The sequence below is a fragment of the Tasmannia lanceolata genome, unplaced genomic scaffold (genome assembly GCF_043159265.1).
Source record: "Tasmannia lanceolata isolate RefF3 unplaced genomic scaffold, GAP_Taslan_0.1 ptg000016l, whole genome shotgun sequence".
NCBI lineage: Eukaryota > Viridiplantae > Streptophyta > Magnoliopsida > Canellales > Winteraceae > Tasmannia > Tasmannia lanceolata.
The window spans coordinates 184,347-212,330 of NW_027518693.1; the positions used below are offsets into that span (position 1 = coordinate 184,347).

At 37.7% G+C, this 27,984-nt stretch overlaps 3 protein-coding genes across 3 annotated transcripts in view; all 3 read right to left on the reverse strand.

Moving 5' to 3' along the window:
- Positions 1-1,164: 1,164 nt before the first annotated feature.
- Positions 1,165-3,995, reverse strand: LOC143848547 (NAC domain-containing protein 2-like). The gene is made up of 3 exons (XM_077357500.1): positions 3,770-3,995; positions 2,737-3,011; positions 1,165-2,167 (listed from the first exon to the last, which is right to left on the reverse strand). Exons 1-3 carry the CDS (start codon positions 3,927-3,929, stop codon positions 1,709-1,711), a joined length of 894 nt encoding a protein of 297 aa, XP_077213615.1. The 5' UTR covers positions 3,930-3,995; the 3' UTR covers positions 1,165-1,708.
- Positions 3,996-16,675: 12,680 nt separating this feature from the next.
- LOC143848835 (putative disease resistance protein At4g27220) overlaps positions 16,676-27,984 on the reverse strand; it is a 73,561-nt gene continuing 62,252 nt past the window's right edge. Inside the window, exons 2-5 of the mRNA XM_077357898.1 lie at positions 24,550-24,719; positions 17,646-17,795; positions 17,128-17,178; positions 16,676-17,021 (exon numbers count right to left, since the gene is read on the reverse strand). Of these exons, the coding sequence (XP_077214013.1) occupies positions 24,568-24,719 (152 nt within the window). The 3' untranslated portion in view covers positions 16,676-17,021; positions 17,128-17,178; positions 17,646-17,795; positions 24,550-24,567. The remainder of the gene's footprint in view (positions 17,022-17,127; positions 17,179-17,645; positions 17,796-24,549; positions 24,720-27,984) is intronic.
- LOC143848818 (putative disease resistance protein At4g27220) lies at positions 24,857-27,891 on the reverse strand. Its single transcript, XM_077357884.1, has 2 exons — positions 24,990-27,891; positions 24,857-24,888 (listed from the first exon to the last, which is right to left on the reverse strand). Exons 1-2 carry the CDS (start codon positions 27,889-27,891, stop codon positions 24,857-24,859), a joined length of 2,934 nt encoding a protein of 977 aa, XP_077213999.1.

The following is a 27,984-nucleotide window of genomic DNA, read 5'->3' on the forward strand; positions in this document are numbered from 1 at the left end:
GGATTTCGGTGGAGACCGACACCAAAATCGCTATTACCCGAAATGGTATTTTGCTTCGGTTGAAATTTTGTTTTTCCCCGAAATTTCACTCAAAAAACATGTTTTTTTTTAGTTATTTTAATATTTTACAGAGATTTCGACCAAAATTTTATATCAAATAAAATACTCTTTTCCTTGTTCGCCGGATTTCAGCCGGAATTTCGAAATTTCGGTCAAAATTTCGTTTTTGGTGGGGTCCGAAACCAGTATCGAAACCGAAATTTAAAACCTTGTTGGTAGTGTGGCAGAATCTGTGTACCAGTTGGTATCAACAACTAATAATGGGAAAACATGCATAGCCTTTAATTTGAACGGAGGCTTGTTGCCTTGAAATGCATGATGAAAACGATGATAGCACTACAAGTTGTGTATCCAAATACAATTGCATACTTGGCAGTTTGGGCTTAGAAGATTGTAAGACTACATGTTAGGATGAGTCCCACCTAGTCCCATACATAGGCAAGCCCCCACTTAAGACTGTAACATTCCACCACACTTCCCCATCTGCCATCTTCCACAACCCACCTGTGACCGACAATTTTCACTCTGGGCCTTTTTCTAGGTAGCACTTTTCATGGGTAACCCTTTCTACCATACTCTGGCAGCTTTCACTATAGCTTTTTAACTAGGCTGTCCTCTCCCAGGTTGCCCCTTCCATGACTCGAACACTTGATGGCTTCTAGCTAACACCAAACATTAGGTACTTAACCAATACGCCAAAAGTCCAAGAGCTCATTGAACATAATACGCTAAGTCCTTTATATTTAAACCCATCTAATAGGAGACTGAGTCCCACCCAGTCTTATACCTAAGCAGGCCCCACTTGGGACTCTATCACTGAGGTGAAAAGTGGTTGCGATGGAGGGAGATCAGCTGCCTCGACCCATCCATGACCCCAAGTATTGTCAATGTTATGAATCGGATTTCAGGGCCAATTGCTTGAATTGTGCACTAGCTACCCAAAGATTGAAAACAGAAGCTCAGGATGGTTTGATTTTCCTTATCAGATCAGGGTTCTTCATTCTTAGTGGAGCCCAATAAGCCAATGGAATGCTCTTACCTCACAACAGCATAATAACAAACAACTCAATAAAACAACCCATAAGAAAATGAGCAGTGAACACCTTTTAAGAACATCTCATGAACTAGTTTGCTATAAATGTATGAGAATAGAGAGCCATTAATGGCTCCCATGAAACTAAACTACATATAAATAGAAACAGAACGCCATTAATGGCGGCCCAAACACATATATTACATAAATATTTACGGACAAAGAGAGGAGTGCCAGTATCAAACAAGGGAGTACAATATGGGCTCCCTATTTCCACATCATATGCACGTGCGGTATTTCCCAACCTTACTCCGCATGTAAACCTACACCCCAAGCGTACGTTAGCGGAACCCTACGGCTGGAAATGAAATAACCGCCCCGTTTTTTACTTTGGACAGCCTCCTTCTATTGTAAGAGAGTATTCATAAATACACTAGATGGGGCTGTCCCAAGTAACAAGAGAAATGAGATATTAACCCCTTTTTTACTTGGGACACCCCACTCTAGTGTAAAAGAGTATCCACAAATACATTAGCGGGGGCTGTCGCAAATAAAAAAAGGGGGTAAATATATCACTTCCTCAAAAGAATATGATCGCGTGGGGCCCACGTCCTTCTAGAAGGGCTTCTGCAAATACATGAACACGTCTTGGTATGTGTCCCTGAACACGGGAGAGATCTGCTGTAAGGGATCGAATTGCGAGACAAAATTCGTGTTCGGGTTAATGGCATCCATGTTATTATAGGGAAAATCAAGGGCTCTTTCCAAGTTCCTCCACTTGGGTTCGCTTTGGACCTCCCTCTCGCACGTGAAATCTGGAGACCTCACGTGCTCCGAACAGCTCGTGGAATAAAGTCTAGGAACGGAGTCTGACGTGTCAAAATAGGCAAAGTCGGCCATCGCCGGAATATTCGCCGCCGGCAAGCCGTGGCTAAGAATCTCCGGCTTCTGTTCTTCTGCTTCTTCTTCTTCTCTTTCAAAGCTATTTTTAGACACTCTTTCCATGTTTGTTCTCTGTTGAATTTCAACTGCTCCTTTCTTGTTGTAGATTCTACACAAAACCCAATCGTCCAACTGCAAAATTTAACAAACCCACTTCAATGATCGAAATTCTAAAATCTTAATTTCAGCAACAAGAAATGATTTCCATGCCCCTTGATTTTGATAATGGCACTCTTTATACGTAGGAAGATCCAAACCGTTCATTTTATAGGCCACAAAGTGAATAGGTTGTCCCCAAAAAATCATGTCCATTAGATAACCCTAGCCCTCCCATCTATAGAGGTTTCTATCATATGCAGTTCCTCTATAGATCGGAGGGCTAGGATCATCTTATGGACAATGATTTTTTTTGGACAGCCTATTTAAGTTGTGTCCCATCAAATGGACGGTTTTGATCATCCTATGGTGCAAGTCATAGGATACTATTTGAAAAATTTTCTGAAACATGAGAGACTGACACAAATAAAAAAGACAAATCACAATCAGCACATAAGTAGGCCCCACAGTGGATCGCATATCGTCCAAAATAGCACTGATCGTATGATCCTAACCACCCATCTAGCAGAGTGGAACCACTGTGGGACCCAAATTTGTGGAACAAGACAAATATTTATTAGAATTATAAAGCTAAGGACACTCACCCTTAAACTGTGCTTTTTGCGGGCAGAACGATCTACATCTGCAAGTCTATACTCGTGCATAATCCAGTTAGTTTTCTCTCCCTTTGGAGCCTTCCCTGTATAAAAAACCAAAGCTTTCTTTATTCCGACCGCCTTCGGATTTCCGATCGGCTTATCGGCGCCGGTCGCCTTCCAATATCCGGTCCCGGCTGCTCGATTTGGCCGTGAACCGTTTGGGTACTTTCGATCCCTTGGAGAGAAAAAGTACCACTCTTTTTCTCCATATACAGCCATCCCTACTCAAACAAAAAAAAAAATCAAGATCAATTTTCCAAATAAGTAGAAAAATACCCATAAATTTACAACTCTGTTTTGCTTCTTCATAATTAAATTAAATTCCAAGCAATAAAAGACTTGGGTCCTGTTTGGATTGGAAGAAAAATATTTATCAGGAATATTTTTTCTTCGGAAATTTTTTTCTTTTCGTGATTTAGAGTAAAATTATAATATTATTGTTAATTTCAGTCCCTCTTAAATAAAAATTGAATAGGGTTGGTTCAAATTATCTTTTTTTTAGTAAAATGAGTAGGAAATTTCAGATTTTTTTTTCCTTTCCAAACTTTTCTAAAAAGAAATTCCTGCAATCCAAATAGGGCCTTAATTTAGAATTTAAGCCCCATATAAGCTTCAAAATTCCAACAAAAAATGCCAATCAATCAAATATAATTTCCAATAAAAATACCCAGATGACAAAAAAAACAAAATTAAATTCACACAGGGCCAAAAAAAAAAGAAAGAAATATATAAGGCTCTGTGTGGATTGAAAAGGAACAACTTTTCCAGAATTACCACCTTTTCCAGTTTTTTATTTACACATGGAAAATGAAGCTTGAACCAGAGGAAAAAAATTCTGCAAAAAATATTTTCCAGAGAAACTCATGATAGAAACTCATCTCCTTATCTTAAACAAGTTAACAGCAAAAAACCCATGATAGAAAATCCAAATCAATTGAAGAAAAAGAAAGAAAAATCTGAATCTGTTAAAAAAATTTACCTGGAAGCTGCCATGGATCGAATTTGTAAAGATCAATCTCTGCAATAATCGGAACAGAAATAGATTTAGACGCACATTTTCTACACAAATAATCCATCACGAGTTCCTCATCCGTTGGATGAAATCTAAATCCAGGAGGAAGTTCCAAATTGCACGCCATTTCTGAAAAAATAAATTCCTCTGTTTGCTTCTTTTTCTTGTTCTTCTGAAACTTAGAAACTGAGAGCGAACAGAGCATTTATAGAAATCTCAGAAATGACACGTGGCGCAATCAACGGGCGGTTTCTAGAACTACACGTGGGCGTGACTCGCTTCTCACTCAGCCGACGAACCTCGGTCCATCCTGACCAACACGTGTCGACTTTACAGCGGTCCATGTGCCACTTGTCGACTGCGCGTGTTCCCGATTCTGTCACTGCTTACGTCATGTATTTTGGACGGATTCACACGTCGGCATCAGCAGTTTGGTGAGTTGGCTTTCAAACCATACAGGTCAGCATATTACGTGTCATCCAAATCTTGATGACGTCATCTGGCTCCCACGCGACTCTTTGCTCCTGTCGGTAGCTTTGGATGTAAGTAACCTCACCTACATTGGAATGTCGTGGGCCCCACTTTTGGTTGATCTCTTCCGTTCATCTTATGGTTCCTACGCGAAGTAATTTATTTCTGGCTGTTGGATGAGGATGATTGCGCATATGTTAGTTTTAAGATTTTATATGGTGCAAGCCCGTGTTATTAAAAAAAAAGCACTATAGAGCCCACAACATAAGATGATCCAAACCGTCCAACTATAGAGCCCGTCAAATGAACTGTTTGGATCATCTTATGTTGTGGGCTGTACAGTACTATTTTGAAAAATACTGGACCATACTGGCGTGCACCATATAAAAACTCGTTAGTTCTCGACCGTCTATTCAATTGCTCTATGAATAGATAGTTAGAACCGTCAGATCAATATGATTCTGATAGCATGGGTGATCTACAATGGGGACCACCAAGAGTGGGACCACTGTATTACAACTAGATAAACGAGAAATGATATATTCTCCCCCTCTTTTTACTTGGGACAGCCCTCTCTAGTGTAAAAGAGTAGTCATTAATACATCTGACAGGGCGTCCCTAGTCAAAAAAAAGGGGGCGAATTTATCACTTCTATTAATTAATAGAGCAGGAGTAAGTGAGTAACAACTAACAAGCCATAGCATTTAACGTGGGACAGTTGGACAATGAACGTGGTCATTTGATCAGCTGATTAGTCCCATGAATAGGTCTCTATCTAAAAAAGTTGCAACAATTGGGGCAATCTTGACCGTTCGATCATGATAGTTTTAGACACGTGATGCGCCGCATTCACGGTTTGAATGAAGAGGATAAGAGGAAAAGGGATTGGGTTGAAAATAATAAGAAAATGATATAATTAATAGTATTCAAGTTTTCAATTAAGGCCATGTTGCCGTTGAATCTTTTTGGGACCAGTTACGACCAATCGACCTTCGTTACCAAAATTTTGTTTTAAACGGCGCATTTTGTAGCTTCTCCGTTTAATAACCATATTTTCATCCATGGTGGGGCCCACTAGATTGGGTGTATATTACCATCAAATGGACGGTTTGGATCGTCTGATGTTGTGGGCGCTATACAGTACTTTTTTGAAAAACACTGGACCATAAGAGCCTGCACCATATAAAAACACGTTAGTTTTCGACCATCTATTCATAAGCTCAATGATCGGATAGTTAGAACCGTCAGATCAATATGAATCTGATAACATGGGTGATCTACAATGGGGACCACGTTCATTGTTTACTTGGGACAGCCCTCTCTGGTGTAAAAGAGTAGCCATTGATACATTAGAGGGGGCTGTCCCCAGTTAAAAAAATGCGGCGAATATATATCAGTTCCATTAAATAATAGAGCACGAGTAACATGCCATAGCATTTCACGTGCCACAGTGGGACAATGAACGTGGTTATTTGATCATGAAGAGGTCCCTATCTAAAATGTCGCAACGATCGGGGCAATCTTGACCGTTCGATCGAGGTAGGTCTAGACACGTGATGTGCCTCATGTACTTTTGAAGAGGTATAGAGGAAAATGATGTAATTCATGTCTTCAATTAAAGGCCATGTTGGACCACGGATTAAAACAAATATTCCATGGAATATTTTTGGGACCAGTTAGCAAAATTTTGTTTTAAACGGACATTTTGTACCTCCTCCTCCGTTTTATTAACATAGTTTCAAACTTCTACAGCAAAAGGAACTATATATGCATGATGATGGATGATCCATCATCCAGGAGGGGCCCACTTGATCGTAAGGTGGGTGTTAGGTAGCTCATTGGATTGGAAGGTAGCATTGGATCTACGTAACCTCCATTGTAGGTGGACCCCACTTTTGGTTGATCTCGTCCATCCATCATCTTGCCCTACGTACCCTAAGTAATGTATTTGTGGCTATTGGATGAGGATGATTGGTGGTATGTATTAGTTTTCGACCGTATTTTCATGTGCTCTTTGATCGGATTTTTTGAACCGTCGGATCAATAAGAGTCTGATCACATTGGTGATCTACGTTGGGACCGCCAAGATTGGGACCCACTATTGCCTCATGTATTACAATGAGGAAAACACAATTTTAATAATTGAACACGAGTAACATGCCATGGCATTTCACGTGCCACGGTTGTTCAATGAACATGGTCATTGATCAGTTGGCTCGTCCTATGAATTGGTATCTATGTGAAAAGTTGCCACATTCCGGGCGATCTTGACCGTTGGATCAATCTAGTTTTAGACACGTGTGGCATGTACACAGCAGAAGAGGAAAAAAGACTGGGTTGAAAATTATTTTAAGAAAATGAAGAATATGATACTATCCATGGTTAATTGAAAAAATATTCCATGGAATATTTTTGGGACCTGTGACCATAGTTAACAAAATTTCCTTTTAAAGGATGTTTCCTTCTTCTTCTTTTTTGAAAGAAAAACGTGTTTTGTAAAAAATTCCTTTTAATTTTTGAGGAATATGTTTAAAATGTGTTTTAAACACGCTTTAAAGTTTAAATGTCTTAAACACTTTTTTTTTACAACTTTACAATTTTACCATTGCTGTATTTTTTAAATGACAAAATTTTAAATGTATTAAACGATTTTTTTGTGCTATCGTTTATTTTAGCATTTTTTTACAATTTGGGGCCGTTTGGATACGTGGATTTTAGAATCCAGGATTTCTTCAAAATTGTAGCTAAGATACAAGAGAAGAAGTGGACCAGCCGTCGTTTTTTTACTTCTCACCCTTCTTTCCGTCAACAAGAGAGTAGAAGATCCTCCCATATTTCCAGGTTTTAGAAATCTCAGGATGCGGGAGAGATTTTTAAAACCTGAATTTCTCACTTAAAATCCAAGAAACACTGTCAAGACAACATACAGCAGCTTGATCAAGAACCCTCTTTTACACTATTTTCAACCTAAAAACCCAGATTCTAAAACCCGCGTATCCAAACGGCCCCTAAGTGTTTTTTAACCTATACTGTAAAACCTAAATTTTGGTTCGTACTAGATTTGTTAACAAATGACTTGTGAGTGACCAGGTGTTGGTGGAGAAACTTGAGGGGGTGGGAATCAGGGAGCATGAAAAGCTCCTAAAAACTAGTTAAAAAAAACAAATTTAAATAGTTATTTTCATCACTTTTATGGGATTTTTTTATGCTATCTCCACTCTTGGCTAGGGGTACAATTTGGGTTAAGTCTAGTCAAGATTTTGCTAAGAAAATGATTTGGAATCAACCCGAACAAAACCCAATTTTATGGTTGAAGCCCAACTGGAATTTCCAAAAAATGACCTAAATTACTCCCCTACTCTTGAACAGTAAATTGTCTTCCTCTACCTCTTTCGCCCCTCTCACGCATTTGGGCTTACGAATATTCCGTTGAATAAATTTTCATTGTTGCCAAATATAGCCTAATTTTCAAAAGAAAGGAAAAGCTATCTTTGACGACTGGGGCAAAAAAATAATCTTAAATTTAATATTAATTATAGATTGATTTCTCGAATAAATTTTTTGGATTGCCGGAATTTTCTGGAAAATTTTGAAAAAAATATTTTATTTTATTTTTTTTTTTGTTTTTTTAGAGGGGCCAACTTATGATGAAACCCCTCTAAATTAATTATAATTTTATCAATGCTGCTACGGAAACCAGCCGCCTAACTGAGAGTGGAACCGAGCAAATCCGTACATGCCGCATGGCATATTGTTCGATAGTTCTGTTATTTCAAGTAAAAACAAAAGAAAAAGGAACTAAGATAATGGAAGTAGTTGTTAACATGTTAAGAAGATATTGTTGGTTCGTTATGTGCATATAATTATGGTGTATATGGGTAGTTATAATCTAATTATTATCTAGTTGTGAGAATGTGTTTTTAGAGTTATGGGTGTTAGTTATGGTGTATGTGTATATGGTAGTGGGTGTTAGTTGTTGATGGTGTGTGTTGTAAGTGGGGAAGTGGATGGGTGATGTGTAACTACTCTGTTTTAGTATTTAAGTAGTTGTAAAAAGTAGAATGAAGTTGGTTTGTAGATCATTATGAAATTGTTTACAAAAGTCATTAATTAATTTAAAGCATAGGATGGTTCTAAAAGGTAGAATGATTTTGAATAACCTATTCGATCCTTGATTCAGTTCGTAGCAACTCATAACACACTTTCATCACTAGACCACAATTGCATCCCCTGACTAGTGTTATGTCAGATTGTGACAAAATGAAGTGTCTATGCCTACAAGGCGTCCCCTATTAAAACTCTTCTAATATAGGTTACCACTCTGATTAAAATAGGAGTGCATGTATCACCTCCCTATTATAAACTATAGTCCAACACAATTGAGGCACAAGCAAATAAAAAATATGGCTATAGGCCATGTATATCACATGTATATAACTAGTTGGTGAGCAATCAATTCCAACTCATTGCCGATGGTCCAACCATGATTTGTGCTGATCTTAGAACCTTAACCAATAACGTGTCCTAAGGGTCTTGAAAAGAAAAGCAAAATGTTGATGTTTGTTTTATTAGTACTACCCGATGGGACATCCATGTGGAATTGGGCTAAGACTTTGTACCTCAACTCACGGGGAAAACACATGTGCTATGTAAGAACTGAGAACAAAGGTAAAAGTATCGGGTCCCTTATAAACTTGGTCATAAAATTAAGCATAAATCTTTGCATTGAATCACGTACGCCCATAGGGTGATTCATGCAAAAAATATGCGCACATGTATTGACAGTATTGTTTTGTTAGTTTGGGGTTAGCTTTCCAATGGACACCATGACAAATATTAGACTCTTCTTCTAGAATTTTGTCCCATTAATGAAATATCGATCATCACTAACATCCAAATGAGGAGTGACGATAAACCATTAAGAACCTATTTGGTATATTTGACGATAAACCATCTAACATCCTCGGAAAGCCTTAACTTTTCATTAATTTCTACGAAACTACTTTGATTATTTGTTTCAATAAATATGAAAAAGACAATGTATAGAAAAAGCATTTCTCTTGCTACCAGTAGAATGAAAATAAATACTTCAAATAGAATTTTGGTGTAGATCCAGTGATTCTGATCTAAACTAATCTATAGCTCCTGTTGTAACCATGGTTTTAAATTTCGACCGAAATCCGAAATTTCGGACCGAAAATTTGATTTCGGGACCGAAACAAAATGAGTACGAAACTGAAATTTCCGAAATTACAAAATTTCGGTAGAAATTTCGGAAATTTTGGTGAAATAAATGATTATTTTTTATTATTTTAATCCTTTATCAAATTTCGACCGAAATTACTGAAATTTCGGCTGAAAAAACCGGTATTTCGAGGGCCATTACCCAATTTCGACCAAAATTTCATGATTTCAGCCGAAATTTCGGTTTCGGGAAACACCGAAATTTCGCCCGAAATCGAAATTTAAAACCTTGGTTGTAACTGGGTTACAGGGTCAAAATGTGTTACGAATCAACCTCACACGGTTAATAACTTGTCTCTACAACTATTATAATAATTTTCAAAAATAGTTCATATTATCGTGTCATATATATATCGCATGTTTTAATATTCAATGGGATAGAATTCAACATAAGAAAAAACTCTGATAGACATTATGTCATCCATGGTTTTAGGAAACTCACTTAATTCACTCAAGTCATTCTTCCCTTTGACATTTCTGTTTGGATCTAAAACTTTTCGATTAAAATTTCCTAGATAAGGAAAGTATTTCAAATGGAAATTCTAGAGGCTCACATTTCTTGATTTTTTAGATTTATTCAAATTCCAAGAAATTTTTTATGATCAAATAATACATACTTGATGAGCTAAGACAAACAAAACTGATTCAATTAAGAATTGTAAGAAATTTGCAGAATACAAAATCTTATTGAGAAATTTGAAATCAATTCTACAAGATAATGTATGATCTCTTGAAATTCTAAAATAAAATCCTATCAGTTCTAAAAGGAAGATCTAAGAACTTATGAGACATCAAAATCAATTTATATCAATTGAGAAAAAGATTAAACTTTATCAATTTGTATCCATTCTAAGAAAAATAGGTAAGAACTTATGAAGGTTATAAGTCAAATTCCATTTAGAAAACTTGAACTCTGAAATGGAACTGTCATTTTAGTGAAATGTTATCAGCACTACTGTATTTTGATGAGGGCACTCCTCGCTTTATTAAAAGTACGGTATGCCCCACACCATAGGATGATCCAAACCGTCCATTAGATGGGCCACAGCCTAAATAGGTTGTGCCCCAAAAATCATTTTCATAGGTTGATCCTAACCCTCCGATCTGAATGTAAGAGTGTTGATCCTAACCTATGGAAATGATTTTTGGGGCACAGCCTATTAAGGCCGTGGCCCATCTAATGGACGGTTTGGATCACCCAAACAATGTAGGCCCACACTGTATTTTAAGCTAGTGTGTAGATAACTTATCTACACTTGGGTGTAGACACCGTTTTCTCATATATATATATAATGCATAGATATGTTTTTCTTGGGCTTCTTGCAGATGGAAGATAGTTTTTGTATGCACAAATGTTAACAGGTTGTGTTGTTTTATCGTGCAATCGTAGGGTTGAGATGATACTATGGAGCTGATTTTTTGTGCTATGTCAGGGCAATCAAATGAATGCTTTGCATCACCCAAATAAGGTGGGACCCATGTGTTTTACTACAGAATTATTTAATATCTATTATATTATAAGGATACCCTACCCTGATTTTTTTTTCTTTTTTCTCGAAAAATCTAATAGTATGACGAGTATACTTTCGCGTCAAAACACACCGAAAACCCTCTTTCTTTCTTTTCGACAAATCTTGAATGAATGCTTTGCATCACCCAAATAAGGTGGGACCCATGTGTTTTACTATAGAATGATTTAATATCTATTATGTTATAAGGATACCGTACCCTGATACTTTTTTTCTTTTTAAATCCAAAAAATATAACGGAATTAAGCTATTTAAAAGGAAGAATTAAGTTTCATGAGAATGGCATAGAAACAATTGAAGGAATCCGAGCCGACACCTTAAATTTTATGAATAATAAGAGAGAGCCGACCTCTCTCTCTCTCTCTCTCTCTCTCTCTCTCTCTCTCATAACAAATAATTGAATTAAGAAAATCTATATATTGTTTAAATATAGAATTTATCTAGAAATCCGAGCTGACACCTTAAATTTTGTGAATAATAAGAGAAAATACAGAAGAAATTTTTTACCTAATCTACATATTATTATCAAGGAAATGATAAATTCACACTTTGATTCACTCTCCTAGTTCTTTCGTACCTATGGAAAGATGTCGTAAAAACAGTAAAGAAACTAGTGCTATAGTACATAAGTGGTTTGTGGGCCACCACAATTTCATTGTAACCGGTCTAACCAAAGATTGGAATCTTAGAACCTTGATCAATAAGGCTGTTAGTTGTGAAATATGTGATGACCTTTCCCAATGTGGGCTCCTCTTCTGGGAATTAAACAACCAAAGTTTGAAATGACTCTTCCAGATAATGCTTATTCCTTTTTGTTGAGCTGGGTGTCTTAGAATTCAATCCGAAAGTTGGTTTGATAATTAAGTGATTTTGTCCACATTAAAATAAGCTTGTTTTGACCCATTTTGTAAAAGGGGATTTGAGGCTTATTTTCATGTTCAAGTTTTGAGAAGAGGGTTGAGAGCTTAAAAGAGGAAAAGGGTGTACAAGGGTTTCTTGGTGGGTTTGGGTGAGAGATAGCGATTTTCTCTTATAATCTCCAGTTCTTAATAGTGGACTTTCTCGTTGCCTCTGCTGTGGTTGTAGGCTATATGCCAAACCGCTTAAATCTTTGTGTCTTCGTGTGTTTGCTTGTGTTTGCCTATTTCGTTTTGCTTTGCCATTTGAAATTGCATATTGCTATTGTATAGGGGTTTTTCACTACACTTTTCCTTTCATAACATGCCATTTTTAGATAAGATCCTTGCTGAAATGTGTCTTTATATGTTATGTATATTTTCTTATGATGTATGTGGGGTTAGTTAGTGCATAGGTATGTGTTTTAGTGTAATGGATATTAGTTATGGCTAATGTGTTTAGGGTAGTGGGAGTTAGTTATTTATAATGTGTCTTGTTAGTGCGTAGGTGTGCTTGTGATGTGGCATTCCCTCTTTCTTGTATTTATGTAGTAGTAATCTAATGAAATTGAAGAAGAGAAGATTTTTACAACAGCAAAGGAGACTTTGTTTTAGGGAGTAACGGTTCCTCTCGAATCGAGCCGCTAGGAGGTCCGGTTGCCTCGAATCAACCTCTTCACCTTCTCTATTTCTATCTTTTTCTCGTTTATTTGTGTTACGGCCAGTTAGGCACGTAACATTATATGACTGAGCATATTGTCAGAGAAGATGGGAAGCAATTGCTTGCATTTGCAAAATATCCTGGTAGAGTTGGACTAGTAGACATCTTATGTGATCTAGGAAAGCAGAATAGGTCTTTATATGTTTCTCTAAATCATAAGCAAGGAATCTAGGTTCTTAGACCCCAAAAGTGATATCATTATGGGGTAACCATGGTTTTAAATTTCGGCCGAAATCCGAAATTTTGTGAAATACCAAATTTCGTCCGAAATTTTCGGTCCGAAATTTCAACAAAATGCCATTTAAAAAAAAAAATGTTACAAAATTTCGGATTTCGGTGGGGTCCGAAATCGGTACCGAAACCGAAATTTTAAACCTTGGGAGTAACTAGATACAAAATACTTCAAGAGAATTAATTTTAAATATGAAAATAGCGGGGGTACCAAATCAATCAGAAAGAGTGGAGTACCAAATCTATCAAAATTAGTGAGGGTACAAAGTCTCTTTTGATTGATAATTACAACAAATAAAACTTGAAAATCAGTGGATTTACTCTCAAGTTACTAAAATACAGAGGGTAAATGACATATGGACTAACTGAGTGACTTTAATATTAAGCATGGAACTAATAGCCATCTCCAAATTAACGACATTAGAAGTTAGATATTCTTCTCAAGTTAAATAGACCCAAGCATGTTGAGTGTGATAAATGCACTATGCCATAATTTGTTTGTATGATAATGATCTTTTGATTTCTAGATTCGACTTGAAGTAGTTAAAGAATTTAAGAATTTGCAAATGCAAATCTTTGATGTAAAAGACAGAAAAAGGGGGTAGAAATATCACCTTCAAGATACAAAATAACTATTCTCTAAACTGCCTGACATAGACTAGGAAGTGGTTGGGCAACAAGAAGCAAAGGTGGCTTGCATATTCCTTCTGCAAAGGGTGGCCCCTATTTTTCTAGAAAGTGGACTAGGAGTTCATCTGATGTAATAGCCCATGAGAGGGCTTGGATGTGAGATATTTGATTGTGTACAATGTGTATGTCATTTGTGTTGTAATGGGTGTAGGGATTGTACGTGTGAGTGTGTTTTGTAAAGCGAGTGTGATGTAAAGGGGATATGGTGTGATTGTGTGATGGTGAGAAGTGGTTAGCCTTTGCAAGGAGAAGAGGAGATGAAGGCCAGCTGCCACATAAGCAACCCACCTGTCAGAAAGTTCTGCCAAGACAGCTGTCATTAAGCTGTGTTGCCACGTCAGCCATGACAGCTGTTGTTGAGCGGTCATGAGCTGGAAATTCCAGCTGGCCCAAGCTCTCACCCCAAGAAACCCTCCTCTGCATCTATAAATGGGTTGAAGGGCTCATATTTTACTGTCAAACAACCAATTACTCCAAAAGCTTAAGCCGTTGGGGATGGTGTTATTTATTCTTTTATACTTTAACACTCGCCCTCGGCACATATAGCATGAGGGGGGGCCATGCCCCCCCCCCCCCCCCCCCCCCCAATGACCAATGCTTAGCAAGTGTAAATTAGCCCGGGCCCCCCAAGTGTAAATTCCTGGCTCTGCCCCTGCGTGTGGCCCCTTTTTTTAGGGTTGGCCTACGCGTGGTACATGGGTCCCCTCTTTTGGGTTGGCCATTGCACGTGGATTTTTAATATCAAGGAGTTTTAAACCTATACCATGTGAAACAAAAGCTTAAGCAGCTGGAGATGGCATTATTTAATCTTTAATACTTTACATTTACACATGAAACTTCTGAGAGATTTTTTTTTCTGCTAGGGAGATGGGAGCTCCTAAGGATCAGATATCCACCTTGTTCGTCTGGTATAGAGTGAGAGCCTCTTCCATGTAACATCTCTCCTATGTTCTGTTTTACCTTACTAATGCAAGCTGTTCATTCTTCCATTAAAACTCAGAAAGTAATCATGCTTCATTGAAATTATGTTCCACTATTCATGTTCAATCAAATGCCTATTGTTCTCATTTCAACTCTGTTTACCATTCCATCATTTCTATTTTGATCCACCTTTTTTATCTTAAATTAATGATTTTTTTGTAATTGCATTTGAATTCTGGAACTGGAAATACACTACATATCTGTTACACTCAAACACTGCCTGTCATTTCGTTTCTTTATCTCTGTTTCTTTAAACTTACTTCCATTTCTTTTCTTTCCTGCTGTAGAATTTCCATTATATTTCGATAATATGCCAAGTTTTCTCAGTAGGCTAAGCTTTGCTTACCGAATTTTTTTCTTACTTTCTTCTTGGATCTGCAACTAGTGATAACACTTCTCTGTTATAGTTCAGAACTGGCATCCTGGACTAGAAAAATAACTATCTCTTATAGAGATTTCTGAAACTGTAGAATGCATGCGCAATTCTATATTCTTCACTACTTTGTTGCAAAATTCCCTCGGTTAGATTAGTGTTTGGCTATTAAAATTCATTTCTAGATTCTTCCTTACATTTGTAACCCGTATTACATTCCTACTCCAACTATCTTTTACAGTCTTGGTATCAAACTACAGTTCCATTACTTTGAGCTTCATTCTATTATTTATTGGATTTCTTATATTCCTTACACTTAAATTCAGACACTATTGAAATTTAATATATTCCCTCTCAAAGGAGCCCAACTTTCCCAGGATCCATGTACCAGCAGAAAAAGGCCTACAACGGTTCAAAGGGGGCAGCCAAATTGAATTACAGACGACATTTCTATTTTTCCATAACAGATTATTCTTTCCTTCTTTCTATTTTTTTGTCCTGAATTAATTCATAAGAGAAGTTATGCATTGTGATCAGTATTTCTTTGCCCGAATCAAAAAAAAAAGGAGCTTACTTCAGATTAAGATCAAAAGAACAAAAAATGGAGGACATTGTTGTTTCTTTTTCGAAGTCGAGGCTGATTTAAGATAATGATGTTTTGGCTGCAGCCGTGACGACAACATTTTTTAACCCCAGTAAATTTCGACTCACCACCAAAGATGATCAGCAATATCTTTCATTAGCACCCATCCAATTCCTTCTAGACAAAACAAGTTCAGTTAAGACTGTACCTGATGTGGATAAATGAAAAGTAGACCAAGCATATATGTGATTGTGTGGGTTTGATTGTGATGCTGTGCGTGCATGGTGAGGTAAGTGAAGTGAAGAATGGTGAAGGTGTTGAACGATTGGGTATGGAACTCTCTAAGAGAGTTTTTGTAACAAACTCCTTCCACATCAGAAGCTCCATCTGGCAAAGAGCAGGCATTGATCTAGAGCCTTCATCGTCCTCTATAAATAGAGGTGGGAATGCCATGTGAGTTTCTTGATAGAGACTTTTCCTGAATTGTTCTTAGAAGGGAGGGTTCCTTATTGGCTGAGAGTGAGATCCCTTCACAGTAAGGTATCTCATCTCGCTCCTCTACATGTATCTTTCTTTGTAGATTGAAGAAATCCCCTTGCTTATTTGATATGATCAGTAGTTCTGGCATTTCTGTTAATAAAACTTTCTTCATATCTAGTTTTCAAATCTATGTATCTTTCAAGCTCTTTCTTGCACTTCTCTGTCGATTCTTGAACTGAAATCTTACTGTTTCATTTTAATTGCTAGCTTCAAGTTCTGTTTCGAGAATTAATCAGATTAACACACAACAGTCCTCAAGAGTTTTAACAGTTCAGAAGTGAACTTTTAAAATACTGAAACTGTTACTGGTTTTCTTGATAGAATGTGGTTTGAACCATATGTCTGTGTGAATTTTTTAACCAGATCTACCTCCTTGATGACCACCATTTTGATCTAGATTGTGTGCAGTCCTATAATTTTGAACTAATTCCAAAGGACCTTGAAAACAAAGCCAATCCTTAAAAAATAATGATTTGTATGCAATAACAAAAGCATTTCCTATGCATCCACATCATGCAGACGGCCTATACCTAAATGTAAACAGATGCAACTGTCAAGCTTCTATCAAACATAATATCAAACACAATAAGGGGTTGTGCTTTAAAGCTAAAATGTGCTTCAAAATGGAATACCAAATTTCTTATTATGGAATGGTTTGGATCACCCAAATAATGTGCAACATATAATTATGGAATCTGATCTGTAAATATTAAAGGAGCCATAATAGTTATAAGCACAAATCAGATGTATACATGGCATGAGAACTCACTTTAGACACATGATCTATGGAGTTTTAATCCAGTAAAATAGCAAATAATGGGACAGCTCTATTCTTGATTAAATGGTAGGTTGAGCTGGTAATCCACCAAAAGTTGTTGTGGTATGTCAAAATGTCAACTCCATGGCATACACAAGCTAGCCAGCACCCACAGTATCACGCCAAAGCTGTAGAAATTGCATCTGCAAGAAATTAGTGTCCTCTTCAATATCAATTAGAGACAAAATAAAAGGAACGAAAGGGAGCTCCTTATCAATGGTTCCTAAAAGAAACATAGCTAGTACTTACATGAGATTGGAATGGTTCATTTCTTAACACTCCTGGTGCCATCCATTCTGGCTGCAATTAAATGGAAAACACTTAATTTTGACATTACAAGGGAAAAAGAACAAAAGAAAGATAGCTTCATTTAAGCAAAATGCAGATGTCTTAGACTAATTTTAAAGCCAGATAAGAAATTGCCTTATCCTGAATTCGTAATATTACTACCTAACAGTGAAATCCTTCATTTAAATAAGTTGTTCCCTAGATTGGAAATTGACTCAATCACTCAATAGACTATAGAAGATTAACATTTATATGTAAAAGAAATATGTAAAATATGTAGCTTGGGGGAGATATGTGAATTCTTTAGCAAAAGATGATTTGTTTTGGCTTTGAAACAAAAAGTATCCGATTTTGGATTATTTCTTTGGACCCAACATATTCATATAGAGAATTTGACCACATTCTGAGGACCACCTGCACCACTAGACAATCAAATATGGCTCAATGTAACTGTATACTTGAGAATAATGAGATTTTACCTTCGACTAGATCTCTCATTAATCACATCTGCAACTACCAGCACTATTTACTTTGATCAAGGTGAAACGAAGTAACAGAAATATCACAGTAGTCCTATTTCTTTGGAGCCAATATATTCATACATAGAATTGATCACATGAAGAGGACCCCTGCACCACAAGATGACCAAAGCATTTCATTATAAAAAAAAAATTGGTTATATTTAATGATCTAAAAGACAGCAAATCATAAACAACCAACATGAGTTCATAAGAAAAAAGGGCTTTTAAATTTGTAACCCTTGCAGTCAAGTTGCTAACACCACATCAAGCAACTGAAGCAGGCACATTATAAGCAATGATGCAACAGCAAGTGCCAAGTGTTTACGACAAACTCACCGGGAACATTTTCCTCCATCAACACGCTTGATTGATCAATGGCCTAAGATCATCTGATAAAGGTGTTCTCAAATGAATTTGGCCGGACTTGTGGTCGCAGGTCACAGGTCAGATCACCAGATCTGATCACTTACATATATGGCACAAGTGGTGACCCAAAATTTGAATGTTAGGAAGGAGCTTACAACCAGTGTCTTTTACGCATTTTTTATAATTTAAAAAGAAGACTCTTGTTGTCACACTAATTTTTTTTCTTGAATGTTGATTGAGTAAATAAAAAGCCGGATGACCAAAGACTCCTAGAATGTCATCAACTGCATGCCATGTTGCCACACTACTGAACATAGATAACTAATAATTATTGACTCAATATTATTTGTTGTACTTATTTTACTTCTTCTACTTTGGGGTTTTGGATTTGAGAGGGTATGTTAATTTAGGCATTACTGAAAGTGGTTACAAAACCAACTCTACAAGATCCGATCTTCTGATCTCCCTTTGTAGAGGGCATGACGCACTTAATTTTCATGGGCAGTAATGAGTGAGACAAACCTAATTCCAAAGGACCTTGAAAACAAAAGCCAATCTTTAAGAAAAAATGATTTGTAAGCAATAACATAAGCATTTCCTATGCATCCACATCATGCAAACCACCTATACCTAAATGTAAACAGGTGCAACTGTCAAGCTTCTAACAAACATAATATCAAACACAATAAGGGGTTGTGCTTTAAAGCTAAAATGTGCTTCAAAATGGAATACCAAATTTCTTAGGACTTTAAACATCCTTTAATGGTTAGAGAACTGGATGCATAATGCAAAAGAACAATAAGAACTAAGAGAGAATGATACAACAAGAATAATAAAAATTATCATAATTATAGAGTTTTTTCATTCTCTATAAGATAAGAGGCTTGTGGAAGATATGTCACTTTCGTCATCCAAGTCTCCACCTTTGTCATCCGACTCTTGATATGGATCAAAAAGAGGTTGGAGGCGTGACATGTCGCCTAAGTCCTCCCACTCCAACCCTTGGAACCATGCTTCTTCTCCTTGAATCATTTCAAGTTTAGGTGCGTTGTGGGGTCTTACCGGAAACCTCCTTAAATTCGGGCAATCCAATACCTCAATAAATTTCAAGGAAGGGGAATGAAGAAATACATGGGACCCTCCTCCTCCTCTATTGAGATGGCAGCAGAGACTTGTAAGCTTTGGGAGATGGAATAAGAGTAAAGTGCCTAATCGAGGGAGCAGAGTCTCTTCATCCACCACACCCAATTCCTGCTCCTCTTCCTCTCCACTTATTATCACCTCTATTTCTTCACACCGTTTTACAACGAGGTATTCCAATTGTTGGAGGCCTTGTGGCTCGTGCTATGTTCCACGAGAAGACATCCTTTAACCTGGGGCAGGTTTGGATGAATATTGTTCGTAGATTTTGGAAGGTTAGAGGTGGCGGCAATGAGGAGAAATTCTGTCTTGTCTTATTCACTTCCTCATTTCAGATTATTTTCTCCAATCCCAAGCATTCTCGAACAACAAGATGCTTCAATTGTTGAAGGCACTGTGCAAGAACAGGGGAGAATAGACATCGCAATCTATGGCAGTAATCCACATTCAAGTAGCTTAGGTTGTGGAATGTCCCAGTTGGTGGTACGGCCCCCTTCCATATACACGACAGTTTGGGCAGATATCGTAATTTCATTGTTTTCAATGCAGAGAGAGGTGATGTAGTACTTGTTCAACTCGATAAAACTCAAGCAAGATTTGTCCAGTGAATAGATCCTTTTCAAGTATTCCCACATCTCTAAGGTGTAGATTCATTAACCAAGTAATGAATACTCTAACATGCAGAGTTAGAGTAAAATTGAATTTGAGAAATGTACAGTCAAATTGAATTTGAGAAATGATTAAAATGAATATAGCAACTTGTTCTTCAACAAACATTTTTAATGTGTCTTCTAATAGATTTATTTCTCTAACACAACTTAATAAATACAGGTGGCTCCGTACAACGGACTTATTTACTACTAATTTTATGACTGGAAGGGACTCGAATCCTTTAACAACACAGGCCATCCAAGCTAATTATGTCAATCCAAGGGTGGAGAAGGAATGGTTCTTACGTATGGCTATGGTGTTTTGTGAAAGAAGAGAGTCATTTTTGAAGAGAGACTGCGTTGTGTATGCAGCAGCCCCATGAGCATTAGTGTATCATGTAATAAGGGGTAAGTGAGCATGGCATGGGAGTTTGGTGATGTATATGAAGGATGGATAGAGGCTGGCCAATTGGTGATTGCTTAAAAAGCCCCCAAGGGGCTAGACGATCAATTGGAGAATGAGGGAGTCTTTGCAAGTTGCTGCCACATCACCTGCCAAGGAAGCAAAAGTCCAGCTATATTGTAGCTGCCCATGTGGAGTTTGTTACAACAATCTAGTGCCACATCAGCACAACTTGCATAACTGTCACGCCCCGACCCCACTGTGTAAATATTGTCCGATTCTGGGTCTTCCCACCCTCGCCGGTTTTGTTTTCATTTTGATCTTCATTCTAGTCCTCTCTAACTGACATTCAATACGATTTTAACACGTGCTAAGTTGGATATCTCACAAGTGCTACCTTTAGCTATTATTTCTCCATTTTTTTTTCATTTCAAAACAATCAGATTTTAAAAGTCCAGAAAGGATTGCTGTGTGTAGTAACCATATCAAAAGAGGCAATTAAAGATCAATGCACTTAAAATTCTAGATCCAAAGTTCAATTCACAATTGTGAAAACCAAGAACCTCAGATCTTGTAAATTTCGTGATCCATGTTGTTACAACTCAAAGATCGGTTATTCTTGTCATTTTACTATTCTTGGATCAAGTGCTTGAACTTCCTGAGTAGAAATAACACTTGAATTCTGTTAGACATCATTGAATTAAATCTCTGTCGCCGATCTTGAAAATTTGTATGAAATGTTTTTCTACTAATCTTTTATCATTTCTTTTTTCTTCATACTTATACAGTTTAATTGCAAATTTCTGCATTCAATCCATTTTTTTCCGCCTAACTTGTAATCTCATAATTGGAATTCATGTTAATTTCTTGAATTAGCTAAACGCTCTTCACTTCAAGTTCTGGCTGAACTAGTTCTTTACATACACTATATCAAACAATTTCTGTCAGATTGCACAGTGAACATAACAGAAACTTCAACCTTGACTCTTTTTTTTTGGAGTTCTCATCCAATTCCTTTGAATTCATGAACCCTGTCTTGTAGTCTGTCATTTCCTCTATATTATAACTGTTTGGTTAATTGTAATCCCTTGATAGTGTTCTCGTAATTTTGTGCTAAAATTTCAACTTGCTAACGACCTATCTATTTCCTGAAAATTTTCTAACCGTTCACAGGATTCAGCAAAATAAACAAGTTTCTACTCAAATTTATCTACATCAGTATCAATCCACACTAAATCCTCTATTCTATTCACCTCTGAGTTCCACTCATATACCTGATAGGTTCAGGGAGGATATGAAGAAATATGACAAAATTCCATGGTCCAAAATCTACAATGTGCATGCGGTTTCAACATAGAACCAGTGCCCCAAATATACCTCCCAAGCTGCCCATCAATTTGAGGCCACAGTTGCATTTTCTGGTTTTTTCTTTGAGGGAGACTTGAGTCCTATCAGAATTACCAGTCACCTCGTGTCACAGGTAGTTTGGACTTCAAATTTTGGATAGGACTTCCTGACAAATAGGACGACCTTATTAGAGCAGAAGTTCAGACTATGTGCATTTGATTCCAGACTAGTAATTGACGAAATGGTTAAGCCATTTGCATGGACAGTTGTGGCATAAACTGCTTAGTGTAATTGCAGAATTGTTTTCTAATTGGACTTTTACCAGGACAGCCCCTCTCAACTTGAGAATAAACCAATTGTAGTCATTGTTAAAAGCAAAGAGCTATCAACAACCGAGAGGACAGCTACAATTCAGATTATTGGTTAACACTTCTTATCGGTACTCACATATTGGTTAGCCATTGTGGATCGGGCTGACATATCTGGACACAATTTCCAAGCATTACTTGAACAATGCTTCTGCATGTGAGTACTGAATCAGAGATCAAAGCAAAAGATAATTTGTTGGGTGCCGCATGGGGACATTTGCGTGAAATAGAACTGTTGGGATTTTATAGGGGTGCAACTTGGGTCGGGTCGGGTTGAGCTTTTGCTAAAAATTGAATTGGAATCAACCCAAACTCGACCTGATTTTATCATAAGAGCTGAACCTGAATTCCCAAAATCGACCCGAGTTCACAGTTAGTATTGTATAACAGCACAAGACAACCCACATGTCTTGGTCCCATGCAGAACAAACATCCCATACTTAAGATAAAAGGCCTACGAAGAAAATGAACAATTTAGGGAGAAATTTAAATGACGCGTGATTGATCAATGGCGTAAGATCATCTGATCAAGGTGTTCTCAAATGCATTTGGCCGGACTTGTGGTCGCAGGTCACAGGTCCGATCACCAGATCTGATCACTTACATATATGGCACAAGTGGTGACCCAAAAGGTGAATGTTAGGAAGGAGCTTACAACCAGTGCCTTCTAAGCATTTTTTATGATTTAAAAAGAAGACTTTTATTGCCACACTAATTTTTTTTTTCTGAATGTTGATTGAGTTAATAAAAAGCCGGATGCCCAAAGACTCCAAGAATGCCATCAACTGCATGCCATGTTGCCACACTATTGAACATAGATAACTAATAATTATAGACTCAATATTATCTGTTGTACTTCTTTTACTTCTTCTACTTTGGGGTTTTGGATTTGAGAGGGGTAAGTTAATTTAGGCATTACTGAAAGTAGTTACAAAACCAACTCTACAAGATCCGATCTTTTGATCTCCCTTTGTAGAGGGCGTGACACACTTACCCTTGTTTGTTTTGGACTTCGAGAATTGATTTTCAGTCCAAAACAGATTATTGGACTTAAAATTGTATTTGATTTTTAGTCCAATACTCAGATTTTGTTTCAAAATCAATTCTCTTAATCCAAAACAAACAGGGAGTTAATGGATTTGATATAGAACAAAAACAATATGGCATCAAAGAGTCCTATCACCTTTTTTTTTTTTTGAAAGGTTAAGTCTTATCACTTTTCTTATTTAGGATATCATCCCATCCACTTCAGCTTGAAAAATGTGGCATTAAAAGGATGCAAGTTGGCTGGGGATGGCTTGGTCCGTCTCATATTTAGATTGAAATTGGTGATGTTGGAATGGGTCGGCTTAATTTTCATGGGCATTTACTTATTGAGCCAAATCAGTACTAGGACCTAATTCCAAAGGACCTTGAAAACAAAAGCCGATCCCTAAAACAATGATTTGGAAGCAATAACATAAGCATTTCCTATGCATCAACATCATGCAAACCACCTATACCTAAATGTAAACAGATGCAACTGTCAAGCTTCTAACAAACATAATATCAAACACAATAAGGGGTTGTGCTTTAAAGCTAAAATCTGCTTCAAAATGGAATACCAAATTTCTTACTACTTTAAACATCCTTTAAAGAAGGGAGACTTTTCCTGAATTGTTCTTAGAAGGGAGGGTTCCTTATTGGCTGAGAGTGAGATCCCTTCACATTAAGGTATCTCATCTCTCTCCTCTACATGTATCTTTCTTTGTAGATTGAAGAAATCCCTTTGCTTATTTGATATGATCAGTAGTTCTGGCATTTCTGTTAATAAAACTTTCTTCATATCTAGTTTTCAAATCTATGTATCTTTCAAGCTCTTTCTTGCACTTCTCTGTCGATTCTTGAACTGAAATCTTACTGTTTCATTTTAATTGCTAGCTTCAAGTTCTATTTCGAGAATTAATCATATTAACACACAACAGTCCTCAAGAGTTTTAACAGATCAGAAGTGAACTTTTAAAATACTGAAACTGTTACTGGTTTTCTTGATAGAATGTGGTTTGAACCATATGTCTGTGTGAATTTTTTAACCAGATCTACCTCCTTGATGACCACCATTTTGATCTAGATTGTGTGCAGTCCGATAATTTTGAACTAATTCCAAAGGACCTTGAAAACAAAGCCAATCCTTAAAAAATAATGATTTGTAAGCAATAACAAAAGCATTTCCTATGCATCCACATCATGCAGACGGCCTATACCTAAATGTAAACAGATGCAACTGTCAAGCTTCTAACAAACATAATATCAAACACATATGGGGTTGTGCTTTAAAGCTAAAATCTGCTTCAAATACTTTAAACATCCTTTAATGAGTAGAGAAGTGAATGCATAATGCAAAAGAACAATAAGAAGTAAGAGAGAATGAAACAAGAAGAATAATAAAAATAATCATAATTACAGAGTTTTTTCATTCTCTATAAGATAAGGATTGTGGAATCCATGTTGTAGTAACTTAGGAATGCTATTATATCAACAATAAATTAAAGGAAACACAAAAGGCATAATACATCATCAGAAAAGAAAGGAAATGAAAAGAAATTTACCTCATACTGAAACTGCAGTTACATGTCACCTTTGTCATCCGAATCTCCACTTTCGTCATCCGACTCTCCACCTTCGCCATCCGACTCTTGCAATCCATCCGACTCTCCACCTTTGTCATCCGACTCTCCACCTTCGTCATCCGACTCTTGAAATGCATCCGACTCTCCACCTTCGTCATCCGACTCTCCACCTTTGTCATCCGACCATGGAAATGGATGAAAAAGAGGTCGGAGGCGTGACATGTCGCCTTCATCTTCCCACTCCAACCCTTGGAACCATGCTTCTGCTCCTTCAATCTTTTCAAGTTTAGGTGCGTTGTGGGGTCTCACCGGAAACCTCTTTAAATTCGGGCAAGCATTTACCTCAATAAATTTCAAGGAAGGGGAATGAAGAAATACATGGGACCCTCCTCCTCCTCTATTGAGACGGCAGCAGAGACTTGTAAGCTTTGGGAGAAAGGATAACTCTATAGTCTCTAATCGAGGGAGCAGAGTCTCAGCATGAATCTCTTCTCTCATCCCCTCTTCGTACTCAAATTCCTGAACAAGGGAGAATAGACATCGCAAGCTATCGCACGCATACAGAGTCAACCGGGTTAGGTTGTGGAATGTCCCAGTTGGTGGTATGGCCCCCTTCCATATACACGACAGTTTGTCCAGACATGCTAATTTCATTTCTTTCAATGTAGAGAGAGGTGATGTAGTAATAGCAGCATGAATCTCTTCTCTCATCCCCTCAAATACCTCCTCTAACTCTGAGCAATGGCTTACAACAAGTTTCTCCAAGCTTTTCAATCCTTCAAGCAGATCATATGATAGGATATTTTTTAATTTCACACAACTGATAATGTTAAGCTCTATCAGGTTCCCGAAGAATCTATTAGGAAGCCGGCCGTGACAGATTTTCTCTAACCTCGTCATCCAATGGAGGACCAATCGTTGCAATATCATAAAGGCATTTGGTGGAACCCGATGAGATTCTTCCACCGTATTGATAAAATGTTCCATTTCGTCACAATCGTAGAGTTTGAGGAGCTTCACGCTGTTGAAAGAGACACCATCATTCAGGAGGTGTACAATATTGGAGACAGGGACCCTCTCCAACTCAATTTCTTCGCTTCTTTCTACTAAGAGTTTAACCCACTTTGATAAAGGGTATGACATCATGTTGATGGCTGTACACTTCTCGTAGTCGTATGGGTACCATCCGTCCTGAACGCAGATGCTGAATTTCTTTAGTTTCTCCCAACGGCAAGGGTCGGGGACTTCTAGACACAAACAATTCACGTCTATAACATGGATGTATAGAACGGTCAAGCGAGCCAAAGATGCCACCTCTTCAAAGCTTGCTTTACTTCCATCACCGCTGCTGCCTCTTACCTCCCACTCATTGAAGCTATTTCCCATGTACAATTCTTCTAATTTAGTCAACCTTGAAATGACATTTGGTGCTACCATTGTAAGATCATCACTCCCTGTCAAGTCTAAAACCTTCAGTTTGGATAAATGCCTTATTTCTATTGGCAATTCTTTGATCTTAGTTTTTGTCAGGCTAAGTACTTCAAGTTTCTCCAAACCTCCAAGTAGGGATATGTCATTTAAACAGCTGCACTCATCTAAGCATAGTGTCTTGAGGTTTTTTAAGTACAGTAGTGATGGGGGCAATGATGAAATCTTGGTCTCACTTAGATCCAAGACGACAGGGGCTTTCATTCCTTCAAAGAAATTATTTGGGATTTCTTCCCAACGATTCGTTCGTTGTAGTAATAAGGTTGAGAGACGTGGGCAATTTGTCCGCTCAGGGAGCATACCAATTGAAGTTTGAATTAGTGAAAGCCTCTTACATTCATCCAAATTCTCTGGCCACTCTGTCAATTCCTCTCCCACTTTAACTAGAAACCCGTGCTCTTTTCTTGATGCGATCCATATGGCCACATCTCTTACAACATCATGCATTTTTACACAACCTTTCTTGTCACCGTCTAACAACAAACAAGAATCCTTAAGTTTTTCAACCAAGGTATGTATTCTATTCCATGCTTTCTCAAAATTGTTGACACCATTGAAAACGCTCTCCCCCATCATGTATCTCATCAATAGACCCACTTCAATGTTATGATCTTCGGGAAAGACACAACAAAACAAGAAGCACAACTTTGCTTCCTCACTTACGATGTACTTGTAACTCAGCTCGAGACGAGAGTACACCTCTTTTTCAACACCCTCTATGTTTCTTGCAGAAGACTGCTTTAATTCTTCAAGTGCATTATCCCAAATCAATGAGTCTCTGCCTCTTAGTGCCCTTGCAACCGTGACGATGGCTAAAGGCAAGCCCTTGCATTCTTTAGCAACTTCCCTCGCCAAACTCTGCAATTCATTAGTTTCAACAACTTCTGCTTTCTCTTTGAATAGATTCCATGAATTTTGTTCAGATAAGACTTTGACTTCGATAATATTTTTCTGGCAATTCATCATGGAACATACATCTAATCTCCGTGTTGTTATTATAATTTGGCAGCCCTTTTGTGTACCTCCGCAGGGGATTCCGACCTCTGTTAAGTCCAAACTATCCCACAAATCGTCCAAGATTACGAGTACCTTCTTTTCTTGCTTTAATCTCTTCGATAGACGGTCCGCCCGCACGTCCTTATTTTCTTCATCTAATTTCATGCCTAATTTCTCAGCAAGTTCACCTTGGATCTTCTTCAAGTCTTGGTTTTGAGAAACAGTGACCTTTACAACCTCATCACACAACTTTTCATCCTTAGCTTGCTTTCCCACCTGTTCCACTAGGGTCGTCTTGCCAACACCTCCCATCCCGTATACGCCGATGATGTTGATTCCCTCCTCTTTTAATGCCTTGATGACCCGCTCCTTAGCTGATTCTATGCATTCAAAAGCCTCATATTCTCCTGCTGGTTTAAAGCTTGGACAAGGGCGGGGAGCTGCTACATGAGGGAAATGCTCTTTTGCTAGGCCATCAACAACAGCCATCGTCTTTGTTGCTTCTTTACCTAGAGAATAGCGCGAGCTGAAATTGGGGCACCATCCCTTGAAACATCTCTTGTTCTCCATCACCCCCTCTTCCAATCTCTTCAGGATTGCCTCAATGTCATCTACTTCTTTTAGCCATGACCGCACTTCACCAGTGATTTCTTGTCCATTCCTAGTAGCAGCGTCCACTAATTGTCGCACATCATCTCTCCTCAACGTTAGCTTTTCAGCTTTGAGTTTGAGATTTTCAACACTCTTTTTATAGTGAACAAGATAAAGAACACGGCTCTTAAGAGGAGGAAATGAAACCTTCACCGCTTCTATGATGGGTGTTGCAAAAACATCCATGAGGTCGGAAAAAACAAGGGATCTCAAAGAGGAAACTAAGAGTGGAAGGAATAGCAAGTAGACGAGAAGCTCAAGGAACTGAAGAAATGCCTG